Source organism: Ictidomys tridecemlineatus, chromosome 2 (genome assembly GCF_052094955.1).
Source record: "Ictidomys tridecemlineatus isolate mIctTri1 chromosome 2, mIctTri1.hap1, whole genome shotgun sequence".
In the NCBI taxonomy this organism is placed as follows: Eukaryota; Metazoa; Chordata; class Mammalia; order Rodentia; family Sciuridae; genus Ictidomys; species Ictidomys tridecemlineatus.
Window position 1 is genome coordinate 28,304,137 of NC_135478.1, and position 20,795 is coordinate 28,324,931.

Genomic DNA, 20,795 nt, shown 5'->3' on the forward strand with positions numbered 1-20,795 from the left:
ATCCCCAGCCCTTTTTATTTATTTTTTATTTTGAGACAGGCTCTCATTAGGTTGCTTATAGCCTTGCTAAGTTTCTGAGGCTGGCTTCAAACCTGCAAGCCTCCTCCCTCAGCCTCCTGGGACGCCGGGTTTACAGATATGTGCCACCTCATCCGGCCCATGTCCAATGGTTAGTACAAATGGTACCAGATATGGTCTAATCTGGGATCCTCTGGAAGCAGAACTTGAATCAAGGCCTTGGGTACAGGTGGCTTGAGGAGCCATCTAAGAGCACAGGAGTGGGCTGGGGTTGTGGCTCAGCAGTAGAGCACTGAGCTACACTCCATAGTAGCATATTAAGATATTCCTCGTTGCTTTTAAAAACAACAACAAAAAACAGGAGTAAGGGACGAAGTCTACATAAGAATGTGTAGGGTGATTATCACTCTGGGTAACAAGAACATGATTTTGTCAAGACCTTCCTGAAAAGTGTACAGAGTACCTCCAGAGTTGTCTGAAAGGTGAGAATGTTGGTTGATTAAGGCGTACCCCAGAGGTGTGGACTTGCCAGCACTCTTGGGCTCGTGCAATCAGTAGGCTCCCCCAGTGTTGGGGCAATAAGACGTGAACTGTGAGTTTGAGTTGACATGCTGTCTGCACGGTGCATACTGAGTTTGACCAGGACCTTCTGCAGAACTGCCACCAATGTGGCTATGTTTCCAAAAACCCTACTCTCCCTGCTTTTTTCATATCTTGGAGATCTTTGCTCACAGGCAGGGGCAAAGGACCTTATTACTCTCAAGAGCTGTGTACCATTTCATTATGTATGTGTGTTGCGTGCAGCATACACAAATGTGTGCACATATATACTTGTACACACCTACAGGCACATGCAGTACATATACCTTATGACCACAATTTATTTCATCAGTTCACTTTTCTATTTGTGTCGATATTTTACTAGGAGCCAGGCCCACACCTGTAATCCCAGCGATGTGATAGGTTGAGATAGGAGGACCACAAGTTCAAGATCAGTTTGAGCAACTTAGTGCAACTTAGCAAGACCCTGTCTCAAAATATAAAGGGCTGGGGATGTGGCTCAGTGGTTAAGCGCCCCTGGATTCAATCCCCAGGGGCAAAAAAAAAAAAAAAAAAAAAAGAAGAAAAAAAAAAAAGAAGAAAAAAAAAAAGTTTTCCCAGACCTACAGAGGGTTGGAAAATTTCACTGTCCAGTCCATCAATTTGCTTTTTAGTTGCATTTTAAAGTAAGTTGCAGACAACAGTGCCATTTTCAACCTCAGAATACTTGAGTGTGCATGCCACTTATTAGGGGGTCAATATTTTTACTTTTTTCCTTTTAAGGTAAAATTTACATACAAAAATGCACAAATTAAGTAGACTACTTGAATTTTTTAATTCATTTTTTAGTTGTAGGTGGACACAATACTTTTTTTATGTGGTGCTGAGGCTCGAACCCAGTGCCAGGCAAGCGCTCTACCACTGAGCCACAACCCCCACCTGACTATTTGAATTTTAACAAATGCCCATGTCTGCATAATCCAAAGCCCTTACTCAGCTGGAATATTACCAAGACCCCCCAAAAGTTCCTTCATGTCCCTTCCCAGGCAATACCTGCTCCCACTCTTCTATAGGTGCCACTATGGTTTGAAGGTGTCCCCCAGAGTTCATGTGCTAGAGGCTTTATTCCCAGTGCAGTAATGTCAAGAGCTGGGACCTTTAAGAGATTAGACCATGAGGACTCTGCCCTTGTGAGTGGATTATTATTGCAGGAGTGGTTTTGTTATCACATGAGTGGTTTTTATAAAAGCAAGTTGGATTCATTCTCTCCCTTCTCCCTTCCTCCCCCTCTTCGTTCCTCCTCATCCCCATCCCCCTTCCCTGTGAACTCTTGCCCTTCAACCTTCTCCCATGGGATGAGGCCACACAAAGACTCTTGCCAGATGTGGTTGCCTGGATCTGGGACTTCCCAGCCTCCTGAATTATAGGAAATAAATCTGTCCTTTATAAATCTGTCCTTTATAAATTACTTAGTCTCAGATTTTCTGTTATAGCAGCACAAATGGATTAAAATAACAGGTAACAATTCTGACTTTTCCTCCCAACTTAGATTAAGTTTGTTCTAGGTTCATGCAGTGCACAACCTTTGTGTAAGTTTTCTTTCACTGAACACTTTTGGGACTTATTCATGTTATTGCAAATACCAGTGGTTTGTTCTCTCTCTCTCTCTCTCTCCTTTTTTTTTTTTTTTTTTTTTTTGGTGCTGGGGATTGAACCTAGGGCCTTGTGCATGTGAGGCAAGCACTCTACCAACTGAGCTATCCCCAGTCCCGTGGTTTGTTTGCTTTATTGCTGAGTAGTGTTCCATCATATGAATACACATTTTTCTATGTGTAGAAATTTGAGTTGTTTCCAGTTTTGTGCTGTTACTAGAAAAGCTATTATTTGGGGAGCTGTGGTTGTGGCTCAGTGGTAGAGTGCTTGCCTAGCATGCAGGAGGCACTGGGTTCGATCCTCAGCACCACATAAAAAACAAAATAATGTGTTCACCTAAAACTAAAGATACATAAATAAATATTTTTTAAAAATAATAGTTTTTTTTAAGTCTTTGAACATGTTTTTGTTTCTTAGGACTTCTTATTCTGAAGGACAATTTGGCGTAAACATTGTTGCAGTAAAAGACAAATTGTATATTTATAGGAATAGGATGGAGAAAATTATGGGGTAAAGGTAAATCAAATGTTTCTTTTTTTTTTAATTTTCGGTGGACACAACATCTTTTATTTTATGTGGTGCTGAGGATCGAACCCAGCTCCCCGCGCATGCCAGGCAAGCGCGTTACCACTTGAGCCACATCCCCAGCCCTAAATCAAATGTTTCTAACAAATTTTTTATTATACAGCTTTCCAGATAGAATCCCAGAGGTCCTATTACCTATCACCAACTTGAACCTATCCACTTTTTTCTTTGCTCTTTTTCTTTCTTTTCAGCCTATCATTTTGGTTTTGTTAGTTTGTTTTTTGTTGTTGGGGATTTAACCCAGGGGTGCTTTACCATTGAGCTATATTCCCAGCCCTTTTAAATTTTTTTTAATTTTCAGACATGGTCTTGCTATTTTGCATAGTGCCTTGCTAAGTTGCTGAGGCTGATCTTGCACTTACAATCCTCCTGCCTCAGCCTCCTGAGTCATCATGGCACTCTGCTGGCTTGTTAGACTTTAAGTCATTTCTTAGATGTCTGAGTATTCTCCTCATAACTATTTCCATATTCCTCTTGAACTTTTTTTTTGTATGATAGTCTCCATGCCATTTTTTTTGTGTGTGAGTAGTTACAGAATTAATGATAATGCTTCTAATACTAATACCGGATGTATGTTCAGATTTTTCCTATATCAGTGTCATTGGTTTGTTTTTTGTGGTTTGTTAGGATCCAAACTAGGTTCACACATTTCACTAGGTCATTATTCCTCTTAAGTTCTCTTTTATTTTCTAATATTCCCTTTCTTTGCCTTTAATCACATTTATTTATTGCAGCAACTGGATCAGTATCATTGGGTTTTTAGAATATTCCACATCTTGGGTTTGGCTTATTGATTCTGTATGGTATCATTAGATCTAGGTTCAATTGTGATTTAGGCTCAATAGTGAGAAACACTTTCTAGTGGGACTACATACTTCATGTTGAATCAAAACCTGAGACGTACATGATCTTATGTTCTCCTTTTACTGAGGCTAAAATTGAGCAGAAATTTTAAATTTCTGGTTAAATTTAAATTTAAATCAAATCCAGGGCCAGTACATAAGAACTAAGTGCTAGGAAACCTTAGAAAGAGATAGACAGATCCAAGATTGTACAAAGTGCAATTTGTCGGAGACTAATGGAATCATGGTCCTGGTTGGCAGCAAGTCCAATGCATCCTGTGATTTGGGTCAGAAGGAGGAGGGTATAAAATGGTCAGGACAAAAGTGACTTCATCCAAGCCCTAATGTACCTGGTTTATCTGAAGCTAATATCAAGAATGTTGGGCACATTCACAGCACTCACAGAGCTAGGGGCCACCTACCACTCTAATAATTTTGTGTTTATAGCATGCAGAGAAGCTAAAGAAAACTGGCTGGAGCTACTTGGGGCAGTCATGGCAGTAACAACTCAAGACTGTCAGAGTTTAGCTTAAATTCATTTTACTAAATGTTAAGAGTATTTTCACATTCTTTTATTCCTTCTGCCGTTCTTAGCTGAAATTCTGTGAAGAATCATCCATTGTCAAGGTTTTGGTTAACCTAAAATAGTGTTTACATGAAAGGGAGGTGCTTTCTTTGTATAACTTTTCAGAATAATAATTGGGGACTTTAGCAATCTCCTAATGTGACTATTGATGTTTTCCCTCTATTATAAACTTACAGTCCTTAACATCCATGCAATCATTTTTTTTTTTTTTTTTTGGTTTTTAAATGTGGTTCTGGTGAAACCTGAGTTTCTCCACCATTGCTGGTGGATGGGGTCTGCATAACAGCCAGCCTCTGAAATCTGTAAATGTGTTGCTGCTCTTTGTGGTGGGCTATGCCCTCCAGTGTTGTAGCAGATCCCAGCAGCTCACCACCAGTTTCTTCTTTCTGGGTTCTTGTGAATTCAAAGAATGAAATCTACAAACGAGGATGAGTGAGTGTAAGAGTAGGATTTATTCAAGTGTGAATAGAAACAGAACTCCTATAGGGCAGAGGGGATCCTAGAGGGGTTTCCATTTGAGTGTGTGCCTGCCTAGGGGTTTATATAGCACTTGGGCCAATGTGATTTGTCCAATTTATACCCATCAGAGTTTGTAACCAATGCTATTGATATAAAGTATGCTAATCCGGCTTTGGAAAAGTGCCAGCTCTGTAATCCCATTCAGGTCTGTGCCACTTCTGTTTTCCCAGGGCTCTAGGGAAGGGGCGGTTGAGATCGTGGGATGGTGATTGCTTTGGGGGGTTCTGGGATGTACCCTGTGGGGGTCAGGTACAGGCCCAGGACTGGCTTCCAGATATGCCTTCAAGGACAACCCTCATAGCTACCCCAGACTGTGCTACTATAATTAAAGCTGGTATTGTGACCTTTGAAAGCCTCAAGATGCACAAGGAATCTTACCAATAGTGGACACCCGTTAGGTGGATTCTTAACAACCCGGGTTCTGTGGGTACCTGCTGTCTGTTGCAGTCCTTTTCTAGCCACCAGAGTGCAGTGTTCCACTCTCCCCGACAGCCCCTTTTGAGGCCTTTTCTTTCAAATCCTGGTACTTTTAGCTCCTGAGGTGGCTGAAAAAAAAAAAAAAAAAAAAAAAAGGCTGTTGTTGCTATAAACACAATCTTACAATGCAACCCAGTGGAGTAGTTCCACATGTGTATAGGTGATAAACTTTTCATCCAGTAACCTACTTTGCTGTGTGTGATATACTCTGACATTTTTCTACTCATTTTGAAAAGGTGCTGATCCACACCCAAGTTGAGTTTATTGCTCACAAATTGGATTGCAGCAGACAATTTGAAAAATATTGCCTTTAAAGTTCCTCTAGTGGTACCCTGAATAATTATGGAGGAGATGTAGGATTAGAGAAAACTTTCCCAGGTAACTCTGGGTATCCATGCGACAGCTACAATGGGGCTTTAGGGATGCAAGCTTGAAATCCATTGCTGTTTACCCTGTGTTTTACACTTAGAATTTCTCCTGATGCCTTTGTGGTGCTGGGGATCTAACCCAGGGCCTCTTGCATGCTGGGCAAGCACTTCACTACTGAGCTACCCACACCCCAGCCCCTACACTTAGAATTTTCTAACAGGTCTTAGTGATCCCAGTGACATTAATGTTGAGTTCATTCAAGTACTTGGGCAGATTGTAGCCACAAATGTGTGCATGATCTGTTCCTAAGTCCTTTGAACAGCACAGTGACACATAATCCCAGTCACGCATATCTGATCAGGGCTGGCTTCTGGGATCTGAGCCCTGTAGAATCCTGCGTGTGCATCTTCCTTAAAGAATTCTGTTCCCTGAGGGCACACACCGTGGGCCTGGCTTGCCTGGGGTTTGTTTGACAGCCCAGAAACCAAGCATGAAGTCCGTCAGCACATTATTTGAACTAAATAGACAGGGAATCACCTGCCGCTGTCAAGGCATCTGCTTCTGAAATGCAGAAAATGGAGATTCTTTAATGTCCTGTTCTTGCTCTGCAGAATGTCACCAAGAGGACATTTGAGATCGACTACCAGAAGGACTGCTTCCTCAAGGATGGCAAGCCATTTCGCTACATCTCTGGAAGCATTCACTACTTCAGAGTGCCGCGCTTCTACTGGAAGGACCGGCTGTTGAAGATGAGGATGGCTGGGCTGAACGCCATCCAGACGTAAGTAGGAAGGCGCTTGGCTCTCACCTGGGACTGAACATCCACACCTGGAGAAGGTGCTACTGCATTTCCCAGAGCAGCTATTGCACTGCTCAGAAATGGCAAACAGTGTAGTGTGGCCTCCTGGGAGGGGCTTATCATGAGCTTGCCTGGCTCTTCAGATAACTAAGCACTTCTTCCAACCTTGAACTGTGTCACCAGAAGTTGTAAAATAAATATCAGCTTAAAAAGGCAAAGATAATGAAGACACGAATTGATGGTAATATACTATGTATACAACCAGAGATATGAAAAATTGTGCTCTATATGTGTAGTAAGAATTGTAATGCATTCCGTTGTCACATGTAAAAATTTTTTTAAAAGGCAAAGGTAAGTAACAGTGGGCACTTACCAGGTACAGGGCACTTGATCCAAGTGATCCCTTTCTCTGAGGTAGGCATTACTGTTCCCATTTATGTCTGGTAAAACTGAAATTTGCCCACTGTCCTAGCTTTGGTCAGAGGTCCAGCTAGGATTTCAACATGAGTGTGTGTAGGCAGCCAAGGCTTCTCTGAGCTCTTAGCAGAGTGAACTTGGGCTAAGGTAGATTCCTGAAACCAGTTTGTCTTCTTGATTCTGCTGGAGTAATTGTATAAGGTCAGACTATAGAATTACCCCAGTTGTTATCTCTCTTCATCTGATGTTGCCTGGTGACTAGGGAAGAAAGTTGGGGTGGCTGGCCACTCTGGGTTTTGCAGTGCTGATGTGGATTGCAGATAACTTTTCAAAGATGAGCAGTGAGGAAACCTTTAGATGGTTGAGGAGATGGTTAGGGAGAGTCCCATTCATTATTTCTGGGTCTAAGGCCACTGGTAGAGTGAACCCAGGTTCATCTGTTAATACTTTCTTCACCAAGTTCTGGTAGACCAGACCAAGGCTATCTGTCCCAGGGAACTCGGAAATCATGGGGTTGTAGGAAAGGACATAAGCTACCGTCATCAAAGAGACTTTTATAAAGGGACGGGGTGGTTTCACATTTAACTGTGTATCCCAGGCTGTAGGTAGCCAGGGAGCTGAGAGTTGTTTTGGTTATTTTATTCCTTCTCATACAATTCCTGACAAAATCTTTTGTCCAGATGTAGGTGTTGGAGGTTTGCCTACTTAAAGTTTATTTTTTTTTACCAAGTAAAGGTACCTCTTAAAATATTAGCCAAATATTTTTATTTTCCAGGCCTTACAGAGGTGTATACAATTTTTCTAGAATGAGTGTTCATGTAATTAATTTTTTTTATATTTTGATTTTTAAAACTTATACTGTGTTGAAAGGTTTTTTTTTTTTTTTCTTGATACATTTTTTTGGTAAAGATTGTTTTGATGGGGGCCATTGGGTATAGCCCAGTGGTAGAGCCTATGCTTAACATGCCCAAGGCCCTGGATTTCAATAAACTTTCAAGTTCCTGTGTTACCACTCACATCTATTTGAAGTCAAGCATTACATGGGAATGGACCTTCTTTGTGGGTCAGGAACTTACAGATGTACCCACTAAGTCTGATTAGCTTGGGTAGCTGCTATGAAAACTCTTCCCTAACCAGGCCTCTTCCCTTCCCTCTCTTGTCCCAAGAATGCCCCCTTCTCCTACCCCTCCTCCTCCGTGACTGCCAACTGTCCAGGAACAGGCTGTGTGTGTCTTGGCAGGTATGTGCCCTGGAACTTTCATGAGCCCCAGCCAGGACAGTACCGGTTTTCTGAGGACCATGATGTGGAATATTTCATTCGGCTGGCTCATGAGCTGGGACTGCTTGTCATCCTGAGGCCTGGGCCCTACATCTGTGCAGAGTGGGACATGGTGAGTGTGGCTAGACTGGGCTCTGCCTGCCTGGAAGGCTGGCAGGCAGCAGGTCTGGCAAATTGAATTGAAGCAGTTTAAATAAGATTGTAATTCCAGATAACACGGGGCCTGTGACTATACCCAGCATAGGGACCTGTTACTATAGAAGGAAAGGAACAGGTCAGGATCAGAGCATGGTTCTTTTGGTGGTTCAATCACATAATTCAGTTTTCTCATCTGTCAAAAGTGGCTAGTGGTATCTGCTTTGTCTACCTCAATAGTTGTGATGTTCAGTGGAATAATTGTATAAAAAGAGCCTTGATTCTCAACACGTTGCATTAAAACAAAATGATTATAATTTTACTATGCTCCATTTTCCCTGAAAGATTATAAACCAAAAAATTATTCCTTCTCCTGAAGCATTTCTTTTCCATGTCTTCTAATAGTAATTTCTTTCTTCTCTAAGCTCCTTTCATGAAATACTTTTTTGTTTTTTTTTTTTGTTTCCTGTCCTAGGGGGGATTACCTGCTTGGTTATTAGAGAAAGAATCTATTGTTCTTCGATCTTCTGACCCAGGTAAGTTGGGAAGAGACATTTTGAGAGAATTTATGAACGACAGATAATTGATATTGAAAGAGTCAAGTGTCTTGAAGTCTGAGCTACTTCTGCACAAAAACTTCTAAATTTAGTCTATTAACTGCCGTTCACTGTCCTACATCAGACATTGAACACATAGTGAATAAGACTTTCTTGGCCGTGCGTGGTGGTGCACGCCTGTAATCCCAGTGACTCGGGAGGCTGAGGCAGGAAGATCGTGAGTTCAAAGCCAGCCTCAGCAACTTAGCGAGGCACTTAGCAGCTGAGTGAGACCCTGTCTCTAAATAAAATACCCACCAAAAAGGGGGGGGGCTGGGGATGTGTCCCAGTGGTTAAGAACCCCTGGGTTCAATCCCCAGTACAAAAAAAAAAAAAAAAAAAATTACTTTCTTGGACAACTCGACCAGATCTTACTGGTAACTCTTAGAATTGACATTGAGCCCTGTTTGGGGTTGGCCAGCTGACTCCAGTGTTGTTTTTCTTCCTACATGCTTTGTATGTGACACAGCCCCTGATTGCACCAACCTAATCAAAATGGCAGGCAGAGTTTCTGGGGTGGTGTTGCTAGATTGGTTGGTAGCTGCAGTGTTGTCTTTTACAGAGAGAGATGTAAATGAGAGCTTTTTTTCTTTTTAACCCATAAGATATTATAAGCTCTGAATAGTCAGAAGAGCCCATGTGGCTGCATTTGATTTCAGAAGACTGATTTCTCCTGGGGATGGTGGAGGTGACCAAGATGTTGTTGGTAAGGGATACTGTTATAACCAGAGCTAAAATTGACTTAAGTCTCGTGTACAAAAGGCTAGAATATTATGTTGTATATGTGTTTTCCTCTTACTGTATCACTCTTCTGTGTCGTTTTTGTTGTTTGTGGTACCGAGAATCAAACTCGGAACTTTGCAGATGCTAGACAACTACCTCCCCAGCTATTTTTAAAATTTTATTTTGAGGCAGGGTATCTCACCGAGTTGCCCAGGCTGGCCTCAAACTTGAAATTCTCCTGCCTCAGCCTCTTGAATAGTTGGGATTACAGGCATGGGCCACCATGCCTGGCTCACTCCTCTGTTTTGCACTCTTAATGTATCATTAATTTCCACATGTATTTCTCATTGATCTTCATGACACATTTAAAAAAAATTAGTTTTCATTGTAGATGGACACTATACCTTTACTTTTTATGGGGTGCTGAGGATCGAACCCAGCCAGTACCTCACACATGCTAGGAGAGTGCTCTACCACTGAGCTACCAACCCCAGCCCCTGTGACACATTTTTAAAGTATAGGCTTTTATAATCTCCTTTTGACAATGTAAATATATAATTTATTTTAAATTTAATTATATAATTTTATTTTAAAAAGAAAAAAAAGCCTTACTGTGATTGAGGTGGGAACATGGCCTTCAGTCACTCTTCCATTTGTTCATAAACCTTTCCTGGATACCTCCCAGGGCCCTTGGTGAGGACGGACACCAGGCATACTAAGCCTTGTCCACCAAGGAGCTCAGCTGAGGAAAACTGGCTTTCAGGACAACATTGATCAGACTTTCCTTCTGAGTAGCTATCCCGTTTTGGAAGCTAATTGTTGGGTCTTGTTATATCCTGATCAGTGCTATCATAAGTCCTTATCAATGTCTCTTCTAACTAAACACTGTGTGATGTGTTAAACCTCTCTTGTTATCCAGATTACCTGGCGGCTGTGGATAAATGGTTGGGAGTCCTTCTACCCAAGATGAGACCTCTGCTCTATCAGAATGGAGGGCCGATTATAACAGTGCAGGTAACCGTGGAACTGAGTATGGAGGCAGGGTCAGGGCAGGTCTTCATCCATCTGCCTTATATCAGTGATAGGACTGATGCAGACATGAGCCTCAGCGTTCTGTTATTCTGAGGGGTAATGCCACAGATGATAGTGACTTTATCTGCATTGAGGGAAGGCATTGGCATTTTCCCCCCCAAAAGAATAAGTCTCTCTCTGTTGCCCAGGTGGCCCTGATCTCCTGGGCTCAAGTGATCCTCCTGCCTCAGCTTCCCAAGTAGCCTACAGACTACAGGCACATATGCCCCTGCCTGGCTCTCACATTACCATTTTTTAATGCCCGTGTTCTGTGCTGGATGCCCTAAAAATGCTGTGCGGTTCTTCTAGTCACCGCCTTTGAAATGAACAAGTTCAGAAAGGTGGAGTCGGCTGGTGGCAGAATCCAGATTGCACCCTATTTCTGCTGATCTCCTAGCCTGTGTCTTTCTCTCGTGCAATATCTCCTGGATGCAGGAATGCTGCAGGAACTGAAATGCTTTGGAGTCTGCCCTGCTAAGGCCATCAGTTTATTCCTGGAATAGAAAGAGGGTGTGATAGGGGCCATCGTGTTTTCTCTCCAGCTTCCTGATCCCACTCTCTCTCCTTGTGTTCTTAGTTCTGCAAACACTAAGAACACCGTGGGATCCATCCTGTGGCACATATTTTCCATATGAAAAATCGGGGACACTTGACCTGGAACAATTTTTTGTGTTTGCGAAATCACTTAGGTGAAATGTCAGACCACGTTTGTTGGCCATTTACAAGGGTTGTTTCTATTGAAATGAATAGGGTGATGTAAAACTGCATCTTGGAACATCAAAGGAACGCAGTGTGGCAATCCCTAAGGGAGTGTGGGCCAGATTTCTTTTTGACAAACGGTGCTGGGGACAGGTTGTAGGGACTGGTTAGAGGAGGGAGCATGCTCTCCCTTGTCCCTCAGGTGTAGGTGGAATGAGTTCTTGAGAGGGCTGAGCGGGTCAGGTGGCCACTAGGCAACTGCATAAGGGAAGGAGATGTCCTCTCGTGCAGGCCAGGTGGCTGTCACAGAGCAATGTGCACGTAGCCCCAGGATGCCCCTTATCTTTTATTCATCTGGAGTCTGTACTGGTTAAGCCGAGAGAGAGAGCGGCATCTTCCTGTGTGGAGACAGTAAGTCTGAAACTTGATCAACCTTTGCTCTGCACAGCTGGGTTTTCTTCCTTTTTCCCTCATCTCGGGTGAAAACCCTCCTTTTAGCTGCTACCATTTTTCAGTCTCTGCTTCTCCTTGAATCACTTTCCATTTCTGCACTTTTTGGTTGTGGAAATGCCTCCCAAAATGGAATCGAGTACTAGCTCTGCGGAAGAAAGCAAAGTTGACTGTCTTGGGGACATATTGTTCCTTGTGTCCATCCCAGTGACCTCAGATGACTTTAATTTGACCCTAGGTGACTCTGCCCTTCTTTCCCCCCTCATCTCTACCTGCTTGAATTCCCCTCCTCCACTCCACCATCATTTTTGCCCCTTGGTTACTAAATTGACAAGTACAGAAGAATACCAGAAAGAGAAAAGACAACTGTTCCTTAAACCTCAGGAACAGAAGAAAGCACTTCACATTTTTGGGAATTTCCTTGGATATGAATATTTTACCATATTCCCCCCCACCACACACACACACACACTTATTTTTTTTTTCTTTTTACAGAGTAAGTTGATGCTGTATGACCAACTTCCTGTGTGGCTTTTCCCACTTCATTCTTACGTCAAAAGCATTTTTTCGTATCAATAGAAGTTCTTTGTGAATCACCTTTCATGGTTGCCCCACTTGATCTTTTTTTTAAAAAAAAAATTTTTTTCTTTTTTAAACCAAGGATTGAGCCCAGGGGCCCTTTACCACTAAGCTATAATCCCCAAGCACTTTTAATTTTTTTGAGACAGAGCCTTGCAAAGTTGCTGAGGCTGACCTCAAGCTTGTGATCCTTCTGCCTGAGCCTCCCAAGTCATTGGGATTATAAGCATGCACCACCATGCCTGGCTCCACTTAATGTCTTGAGGCTGGTGCCTGTCTCCCTCTATCCAGAAGCTGTTCTACTTGACTGACTTGGCTTCAGGAGGACTCTCAGATCCTTTGGTTAATGCCTCCTGCTGGGAAGAACATGTGGCAGTTCATCCTGTTTCATCTCTGAACAGTTGTTTTTCTAGTCTCCTCAACTCAGCATGTGTCGGCCTGGCAGCCATGAGGTCACATGAGTTTATGAACATATCCCAGACCCACAAGATGGTTCTAGAACTGACTAGAGGTGGATAGGTTGGATAGGAAAGACCTGGATGATTGATTGGTGTTTCTGTGAGTAGAGGTTTCTGCAAGAGCTGATTTCTTTAGGTCAAGAGGTAGAAAAGAATGGATTTACTCACTTCATAAGGTTGGTGCTTCCTCTGCGTTCCCAGGGAGTTTTGAGGAGACCCTGGAAACTTTGCAGTAGCTAAGGTCAAAATGAGGTCGTTTGGAATGCTTCCGTCCTGCTGAGGCCATGTGGGGTCTTTACTGCTGGTGTTTTCCAGATGTAGAAAACCAGGCTTGCCCTTATGATTCAGCTTTGATATGCCCTTATGATTCAGCCAGATCTGCAAATGTTCCTCTTCTGGAGGGAATTTGCAAAGCCAGTGCCACTGGGTTGGTTGGCACACACGGATGTTCATCTCAGTTTGTACCTAAAACAAGCCAAAGATAAACATCTACCGAAAACATTCAAGGTGAAAATAATTTAGGAGTTTTACCCTGAAACTTGACTTCATCCAGTTAATGAGGTATCCATCATGACGTCTCAGGCCTGTTTATGTCTATTGTTTTCAAAGAGCAACAACTTTAGAAGTCTTTGTGTGCAATACTGGATGAGTATAACTAATTCCTAATTACTGTAGAAAGAAGACTTGCAAACTGTGGCCCATGGGCCAAAACTAACCTGCCACCTGTTCTTACCAGAGTATATTGGAACACGGCCACACTTGGGGCTGTTTTGGAACTACAGTAGCACAGCTACTTAGCTGAGGAAACCCATAGAGTCCCAAAGCCTAAATTATTTACCCTCTGCCCTTTATTGAAAAAGTTGGCTGACCTCTGCTCTAGAAAAAGCAGCATTCCTTTGAATCTCTGACTTTTTCTGTGGGTCTTGCAACCCTTTTTCCATTTGTGTTTCCCCTACCCTTACCCCAGCCTTCCCATGCCTCTGTTTATTTTTCTCTAACTGGCAACAGTATAGAGCTCCAGTATGGTCTTACTTGCTAGCTTTTCAAGCACTTGGTAGATGCCAGGTACTACAACATCATGCATCAACTTTCCTCCTAATAACCCAGTGAGATAGGCATGGTCAATCTCTTACAAATGAGGACATTTTGCAGGTGGAGTCCCATGGATAGGAAGTGGTAGAGCTCAGATTTGCATGTGGACAATTGGGCCTCTAACCATGACCCTATGCTGTTTTGCAAATGTACTTATCCCTCCTCATTTCCCTCCATCCCCCTCTGTCTCTCTCTACCCCTCCCCACCCCCCAAAAAAAAAACTACCCAGGAATTTGGGGTACAGCTCACTAATAGAGCATGTGCTTAACATGTAGGAGTCCCTGGTTTCAATACCCAGGACTCCCCCCAAAAAATCATGTATATGCATTTACTACAAATCTGTTTATTTTGAGATACATAGTGCAATGGTAATCATTGAATAAGACTTGAAAAAGTGAGATTTTGGGGGAAGAAAACCAACATTGGGAGCTATGCAGCTGAGAACATACATGAAGAAACTCTAAGCTGACTTAATTGCTAGAGCTGACCCTTAAATTTAGCTGTGAACTTCTGAATCCTAAAGGGAGCCAGTCATTTGAGTAGTAGCCTAATCATAAAGGGAGACAGACACAGTCACTTCAATAGCTCTTATTAAAAGAGCAGAAAGACAGAAAATGAGGAACAAAGAACCTTGCCAGTATTTGCAAAGCTTTTCTTAACACTGGACTCGATTATTTCAAAAAGATTTTTCTCCTCCAAATACCTCCTCCTTCCAGATGGCTTTTTGACCAGCAAAGATCTTGGTATTGGGCATGCTTGCTGGAGTCTGTTTTGCTTCTTGAACTCATAATAGGAATGACTTGCCAGAGGGCTCCTCTCTGAGAAAATGGTCCTGCAGGAAACCATCCAGGAGGGGGCCTGTGCTGATAATGCTGGTGGCTTCATTAGTCAGGTTTCTATCAAAATGAACAGAGCACCTGAGAAAATCGGCTTATAAGGAGGAAAGGATTACTTTGACTCATTCAGAGGTTTTATTCAGTCCACGGGTCCTGTTGCTTTGAGCCTGTGGTGGCACAGAATCTCAAGGTGGGAGCACGTGGAAGAGGTGGCCTCTATGCCTCCTGGTAGCAAGAAAGCACAAGAGAGAGGAAGGGGTCAGGGGTCCAGCATCTCCTCCAAGGGCATGCCCTAATGACCTAACTTCTCCCACTGGCATCATAGGCTGGTGACCAAGCCTTTAACTTCTGGGCTTTGGAGAGATGTTTTAAATCCAAACTGTAATAACAGCATTTAGTTCATCTTCATGGCTCTTCAACTCTGCCCTGGGCCTCTTCAGGCTACTGGTGGTTTGGAATCCCTTCTATCCATTCCTTTTCCCCAGCTAGATGCTTTTCCTTCCATAGCACCTGCAGGGACGCTTCCTTAACTAACTCGCCCAGCTACCCTCAGGCTGGACACCTCTTCTCTGCGTACTCGGTTTCTCATGCTTATGTTTAAAAGCAATGTTTTCACTGGATGCAGTGGCACATGCCAGAATCCCAGCCCAGTGACTTGGGAGACTGAGGCAGGAGGATGGAAAATTTGAGGCCAGTCTTATAACTTAGTAAGACCCTGTCTTAAAAAAAAAAAAAAAAAAAAGGTTGGGGGGAGCTGGGGCTATAGCTTAGTGTAGCGTGTGTAAGGCACTGGGTCTGATCTTCAGGACTGTATAAAAAAATAAAGGCATATTGTCCATCTAAAACTACAATAAAACAAAAAGGGCTAGTAGTAAAGCACCATAGGTTCAATTCATAGTTACACCTACAAATTAAAAAAAAAAAAAACTATTATAAAGATCTGTTCTGTATTTTTGTGCAGGTTGAAATTTTGGGGTTGGATAGTTTTTCTGAACTTTCATAAATTATGGAATGCAACATATATACATAAATGTGCAGTATCATAATGTGGGCACCCCCATAACTACCAGCCAAGGATGGGAAACGACACCCTAGCAACACCCCAGCAGCTCCCCAGGTGCTGTTCCCTTCCCAACTGCCCTGGCTTTGATGCCGTCAATATCTATCTTTTCTTTATGTACTTTTACCACCTATGTGTGTACTCAAACTTAATTGTCTGGTTTTTGACTCTTCTATAAGGGAGATTGTCCAGTATGGATTTTTAAAAAATATTTTTAATGGTATACGGACACAATACCTTTATTTTTATTTTTATGTGGTGCTGAGGATCAAACCCAGTGTCTTCACACATGCTGGGAAGTGCTCTGCCACTGAGCCCCAGCCCCCAAAATGGATTTTTCATTGTTGTGCATTTTTCACTCAACATGAAATCCATTCATCTTATTGTTCAAGAGTCAGGGTTTTTAATCTTTTTTTTTCCCATTGCCCCATAAGGAACCTTTTTAGACATTTTTTTTTCTAATTGGTCCCCCACAAGAAATTTTAATACCTGGGATATTATATATCTGTTCATGTACTGTAAGTACATCTGTGTAAAGAGAATAAGATTTTTTTTTTTTTTTTTGATACTTGGCATTGAACTCGGGAGCACTTGACTCCAGCTCTTTTTTTTTTTTTTTTTTTTGTATTTTGAGACAGGGTCTCACTGAGTTGCTAAGGGCCTTGCTAGATTACTGAGGCTGGCTTTGAACTCTCAATCCTCCGGCTTCAGCCTCCTGAGCTGCTGGGATTACAGGCGTGTGCCATCACACCCAGCGAATAAAACTTTTTTTTAATCTCATAAGAATCAATTTTCACTCCCTGGGTGGGGATGCTCTCTTCCTCACTGGGAATACATGCTTCAGCAATATCTCCATTTTGCACCTGATAATGCTGTGTTGTGGGTCTCCTCTGTGCCCTGAAAGGTGTTGAGCCATTAGCTACTGGATGCCACTAGCACCACCCACTTCCCTGTTGTGACAACCCAAAATGTTTCCAGACATTGCCAAATGTCCCCCCCGGAAGAGGGCAGAAGTGCCCCTGGTTTAGAACCACTGAAGTTACTGAGCATAAAACAAGTACTGGTCATGAAGCACAAAACCAGAATACCCTCGAGGTTCAACCTGAGGATATGGGATAAACTATGGGGCATCTATATCCAGCATTGGTCCTTTCTAAAACTTTGTCCTATTCAAAAACTTTCTCCAGTTTTGAGGAAAGAAGATATTTGTGTTGTGTTTATAAATCTGGAAGGCTAAATTCTAAAATGCTTACAGTGGTTATCTGTGGATCATTGAATTAGCAGATCATTTAAATTTTTTTTTCCATTTTTCTCCATTGCCTAATATTTCTATCACTGGAAGGCATTTCTATGTAATGCTTAAAGTATCTATTCTATGAGATAATACCACTACAATTCATAAACCAATTTGCTGTTATTATTTTATATAGATAGTGGAGGAGGGTTAGTAGAAAATAGCTTTGCTTTGTATGCTGAATGGCTTTTTGGAAAAGTTGGTTTGACAACTGAGGAAAGGACATTTTTCTGATAGTCATTAAGCCATGCCATCTCGGCAGATGCTTAGATATATTCCTTAAACCAAAGCTTGCATTAGAGTGGCTATATTGGCATCTCCTAATTTTTCCTTCTTTTTAAATTTGCAGGTTGAAAATGAATATGGCTCCTACTTTGCCTGTGATTTTAACTACATGCGTTTCCTGCAGAAGCGCTTCCGCCACCATCTGGGTGACAATGTGCTTCTGTTCACCACTGATGGGGCTCAAAAAAGCTACCTGAAGTGCGGAACCCTGCAGGGCCTCTATGCCACAGTGGACTTTGGAACAGGTTGGTATTTGTAAAAACAGAAAACATAGCTTAAAATCAGCTCTTTGCTCAGTATGGGCAGCAGCTATTTTATATGGCATGGGCAGATTGAATGAATTTTCTTAAATTTTCCCTTATCAAGTGTGCTTGTCAGCTTTCTGTTACTGTAACAAAACACCTGAGATAATAAAAAGAGGAAAATTTTGTTTTGGCTTACGGTTTTAGAGGTTTCTGCTGGTCCTATTGTTTTTAGGCCTGTGGCAGTGTAGTATGTCATGGTGGGAGTACATGGTGGAGAAGTTCTGTTCACTTTATGGCTGCGAATCTAAAGAGAAAGATCAAAAGACCAGGGCCCCACATTGTCTTTAAGAGCAGTACCCCCAATGACCTAAAACCTCCCAGTAGGCTCCACCCCTTAAAGGTTCCACCACCTCCCAACAGCATCAGGCTGGGAACCAAGCATTTTAGCATAAGGGCCTCTGGTGGACATTTAAGATCAACTGTAGCATTAAGTAGAAAGTAAAAGAATAATCGCACCCCTCTGTTGCAGAGGATTGACTTATTTAAGCCCGTAGGACAAGAATTTCCAGGCTAGCTTCATTTTCAGCACTTGTAGAGCTAGACCCTGGAGTGGGGTCAGGATGCGGGCAAGTAGTTACAACTGTGAGATGTCCTACCCTGGAAGGCTGTGTCTGGGGCAGACTCTGCTGCCCTCATCTGCTTCCCCTGTCCCCCCACCTTGTCAGACTTGTGCTGTGTTGTAGCCTGAGCACAATTTAAAGTCAGCCACTGGCTGGTGTCGAAGGCCTGTCAGCCCTTCTGTGCAGGAAACTTTGCGACACTTCTGTTATCGTTCTGCATAACTCATGACTCTGAGCTGTGAGGCCCAGAGGCGTCTGCCAGATGCTTCAGAAAGTGTCTTGGCAGACTCACGTGTAAGCTGCAGAGGTTTAGCTAATGAAATTTCTGAATGGGTGGGTAGTGTGACTAGGAGGCTTCTGGCTTTAAGAAATGTCAGGGAGTCTTCACTTAGACTGAGAGCAGCTGTCATAAAGGACATAACCGCTAAATGTAGCGTGTCATTCTGAACAGGATCCTAGATTGGATTCCACCCCGCCTCCCACCACACAGGATATTACTAAGACAGTTACAATTTTGAGTAAAGTTTGAAGATTATAGTACTGTGATTGTTAACGTTCTGATTTTTATAATGGTATTGTGCTTTTAGAGAATGCCCTTGTTGCCCGGTGTGGTGGTACATTGCCTGTCATCTCAGTGGCTTGGGATGTTGAGGCAAGAGGATTACAAGTTCAAAGCCAGCCTCGGAAACTTAGCAATTCCCTGAGCAACTTAGACCCTATCTCAAAATAAAAAAGGGCTGGGGATGTAGCTCAGTGGTAAAGCACCCCTGGGTTCAATCCCCAGTACCAAAGAGGGGAAAAAAAAGTACTCCTTGTGCTTAGGGAACACACATTGAAATATTTAGGGACAAAGGGCCATCCTGTCTGTAACTTATTCTAACATGGCTCAAAAAAAAAATCGTGTATATTATATAGAAGGAGAAACTGATCAATAAATGTGGTAACATGCCAACAACTGGCAAATCTTAGTGAAGAGAACATAAGTGTTCTTTGTCTATTTTTCCAATTTTTATAAGACTGAGATTATTTTAAGATAAAAAGTTACCAAAAAAAAAAAAAAGACCAACTCTGCAAAAAGCATGAAAACCCTGCTGCTCTTCCCCTAATGTAGAAGCCACTTCAAACACATGGCATAGCTAATGGTTGTCCTCCCTTGAGAGGGACCCACAGGAGTCTGAAGTGGTGGAAGTTTGACTGAAATTGTATGTTGAAAAAGGTTCTTCTATGTTACCAAAAAGGAGATGAAAAGAACGGACCTGAAGTCAACTGAGTATTTCTAGAAACGTGGTCTATTGCTCAGAGCGTTTGGTGATGGAGTAACTAACTCATCTACAAAGAGCTGAAGAGGAAGAGGCATGCTGGTCTCCTCCCACACTGGCACCCTGCCCGCCCATCACAGTCATGAAAAAAAGCACAGTATTTTTCTGTCAGAAGGAACAAATTGAAGAGTGTTATGAGTCTGTTATAAGCAGGTTTTTGTCAGTGAAGTGACTGATTGTACCCATGAGGGATGAAGAACAGGCCACTGCAAAGCAGGGGTGCTGGGACAGGTGGCCCCCCGGCCTGACTTATGCTAGTTCCGTTCACTTGTGTGGGAGAAAGGGTACTGACCAGTGACAGTGGTGGCTGGATCTCAGGAGGAGGCTCCTGAGGACAGTACTGAAAGATCTGAATGCCACCCCCATGCTTCACAGTGAGAAATACAGCCAGTGAGGTTCTGTTCTTTCTTGCTCGGCACCAAAGGCCCAGCTGAGAGCAAGCAGTTATTAAAAGGGTCTCAATGGCCTCGCCTCCACACTGGGTGGGATACCTTCCATGGATGTGGATCACAAAGTGTCAGGCGGGCTGGCACCTGCTCCTGATGGTGTGGACAGTGGACATTGTCGCTCTTAGCCAGACGTGAGGCAGCCCGTTACCTCTCTGTGGAAAAATCCTCTTTTTAGAAGAGGAAGGAATGTAGAAGACCCAGAAGACGAGACAACTTTTAGGCATCCTACTGGGATATTTCAAAAAGAGAAATCGAGAGCAAGTGGTTCAGAAGGGCTGACTATGTGCACATGAGGATTCAGGGTGTGCTTCATTGTTTGGGGAGAAACACAGCAAAAGCACCCCACATCCCCCCCCCCCCGCGTGACTTATTAATTAGCTGGCAAGTATTCGTGGCACTGTTATGTGTGTGGTGCTGAGGAGGCTTCCAAGGAAGTGTCTTCAGGGCAGGCCCATCCCTTAGGGCGCATCTAAGGTCGACCAGCTGCCCATGGGAAGAGAGAAACACCCATGACCTGTGTGGAAGCCCGGGGAGGGCAGGCTTGTGAAAGGAAGGCCTAAGGCAAGTGGTCAAGAGAGACCACAGGACCTGCTGAGGGAGGAAGCAATGTTCTCTGGCCCCCACATATCTTAATGGATGATCTGAATCCAGCCTAAAGCCAGTTTGGAGAGTGTTCCAGGCCCATGAGGGTGTGGAGAAGGGCAGGAGGCCTGTCTCCATCAATTTGAGCTGTGATAACAAAATTCCTTAGACTAGGTCATTTATCAACAACAGCAATTTATGGCTCATAGTTCTGGAT

The 20,795-nt window shown here is 43.0% G+C and overlaps 1 protein-coding gene and 1 non-coding gene across 4 annotated transcripts in view; both read left to right on the top strand.

Annotated features, from left to right (window-relative positions):
* Positions 1-20,795, top strand: part of Glb1 (galactosidase beta 1) — a 92,445-nt gene that overhangs the window by 17,967 nt on the left and 53,683 nt on the right. For all 3 annotated transcript variants that reach the window (XM_005317325.5, XM_040289914.2, XM_078038222.1), the window contains exons 2-6: positions 6,201-6,370; positions 8,046-8,196; positions 8,695-8,755; positions 10,458-10,552; positions 17,428-17,608. In XM_005317325.5, the coding sequence (XP_005317382.2) occupies positions 6,201-6,370; positions 8,046-8,196; positions 8,695-8,755; positions 10,458-10,552; positions 17,428-17,608 (658 nt within the window). The remainder of the gene's footprint in view (positions 1-6,200; positions 6,371-8,045; positions 8,197-8,694; positions 8,756-10,457; positions 10,553-17,427; positions 17,609-20,795) is intronic.
* On the top strand, positions 2,452-2,524 carry Trnaa-agc (transfer RNA alanine (anticodon AGC)). Its single transcript has one exon. It is a non-coding gene; the product is annotated as a tRNA-Ala (tRNA).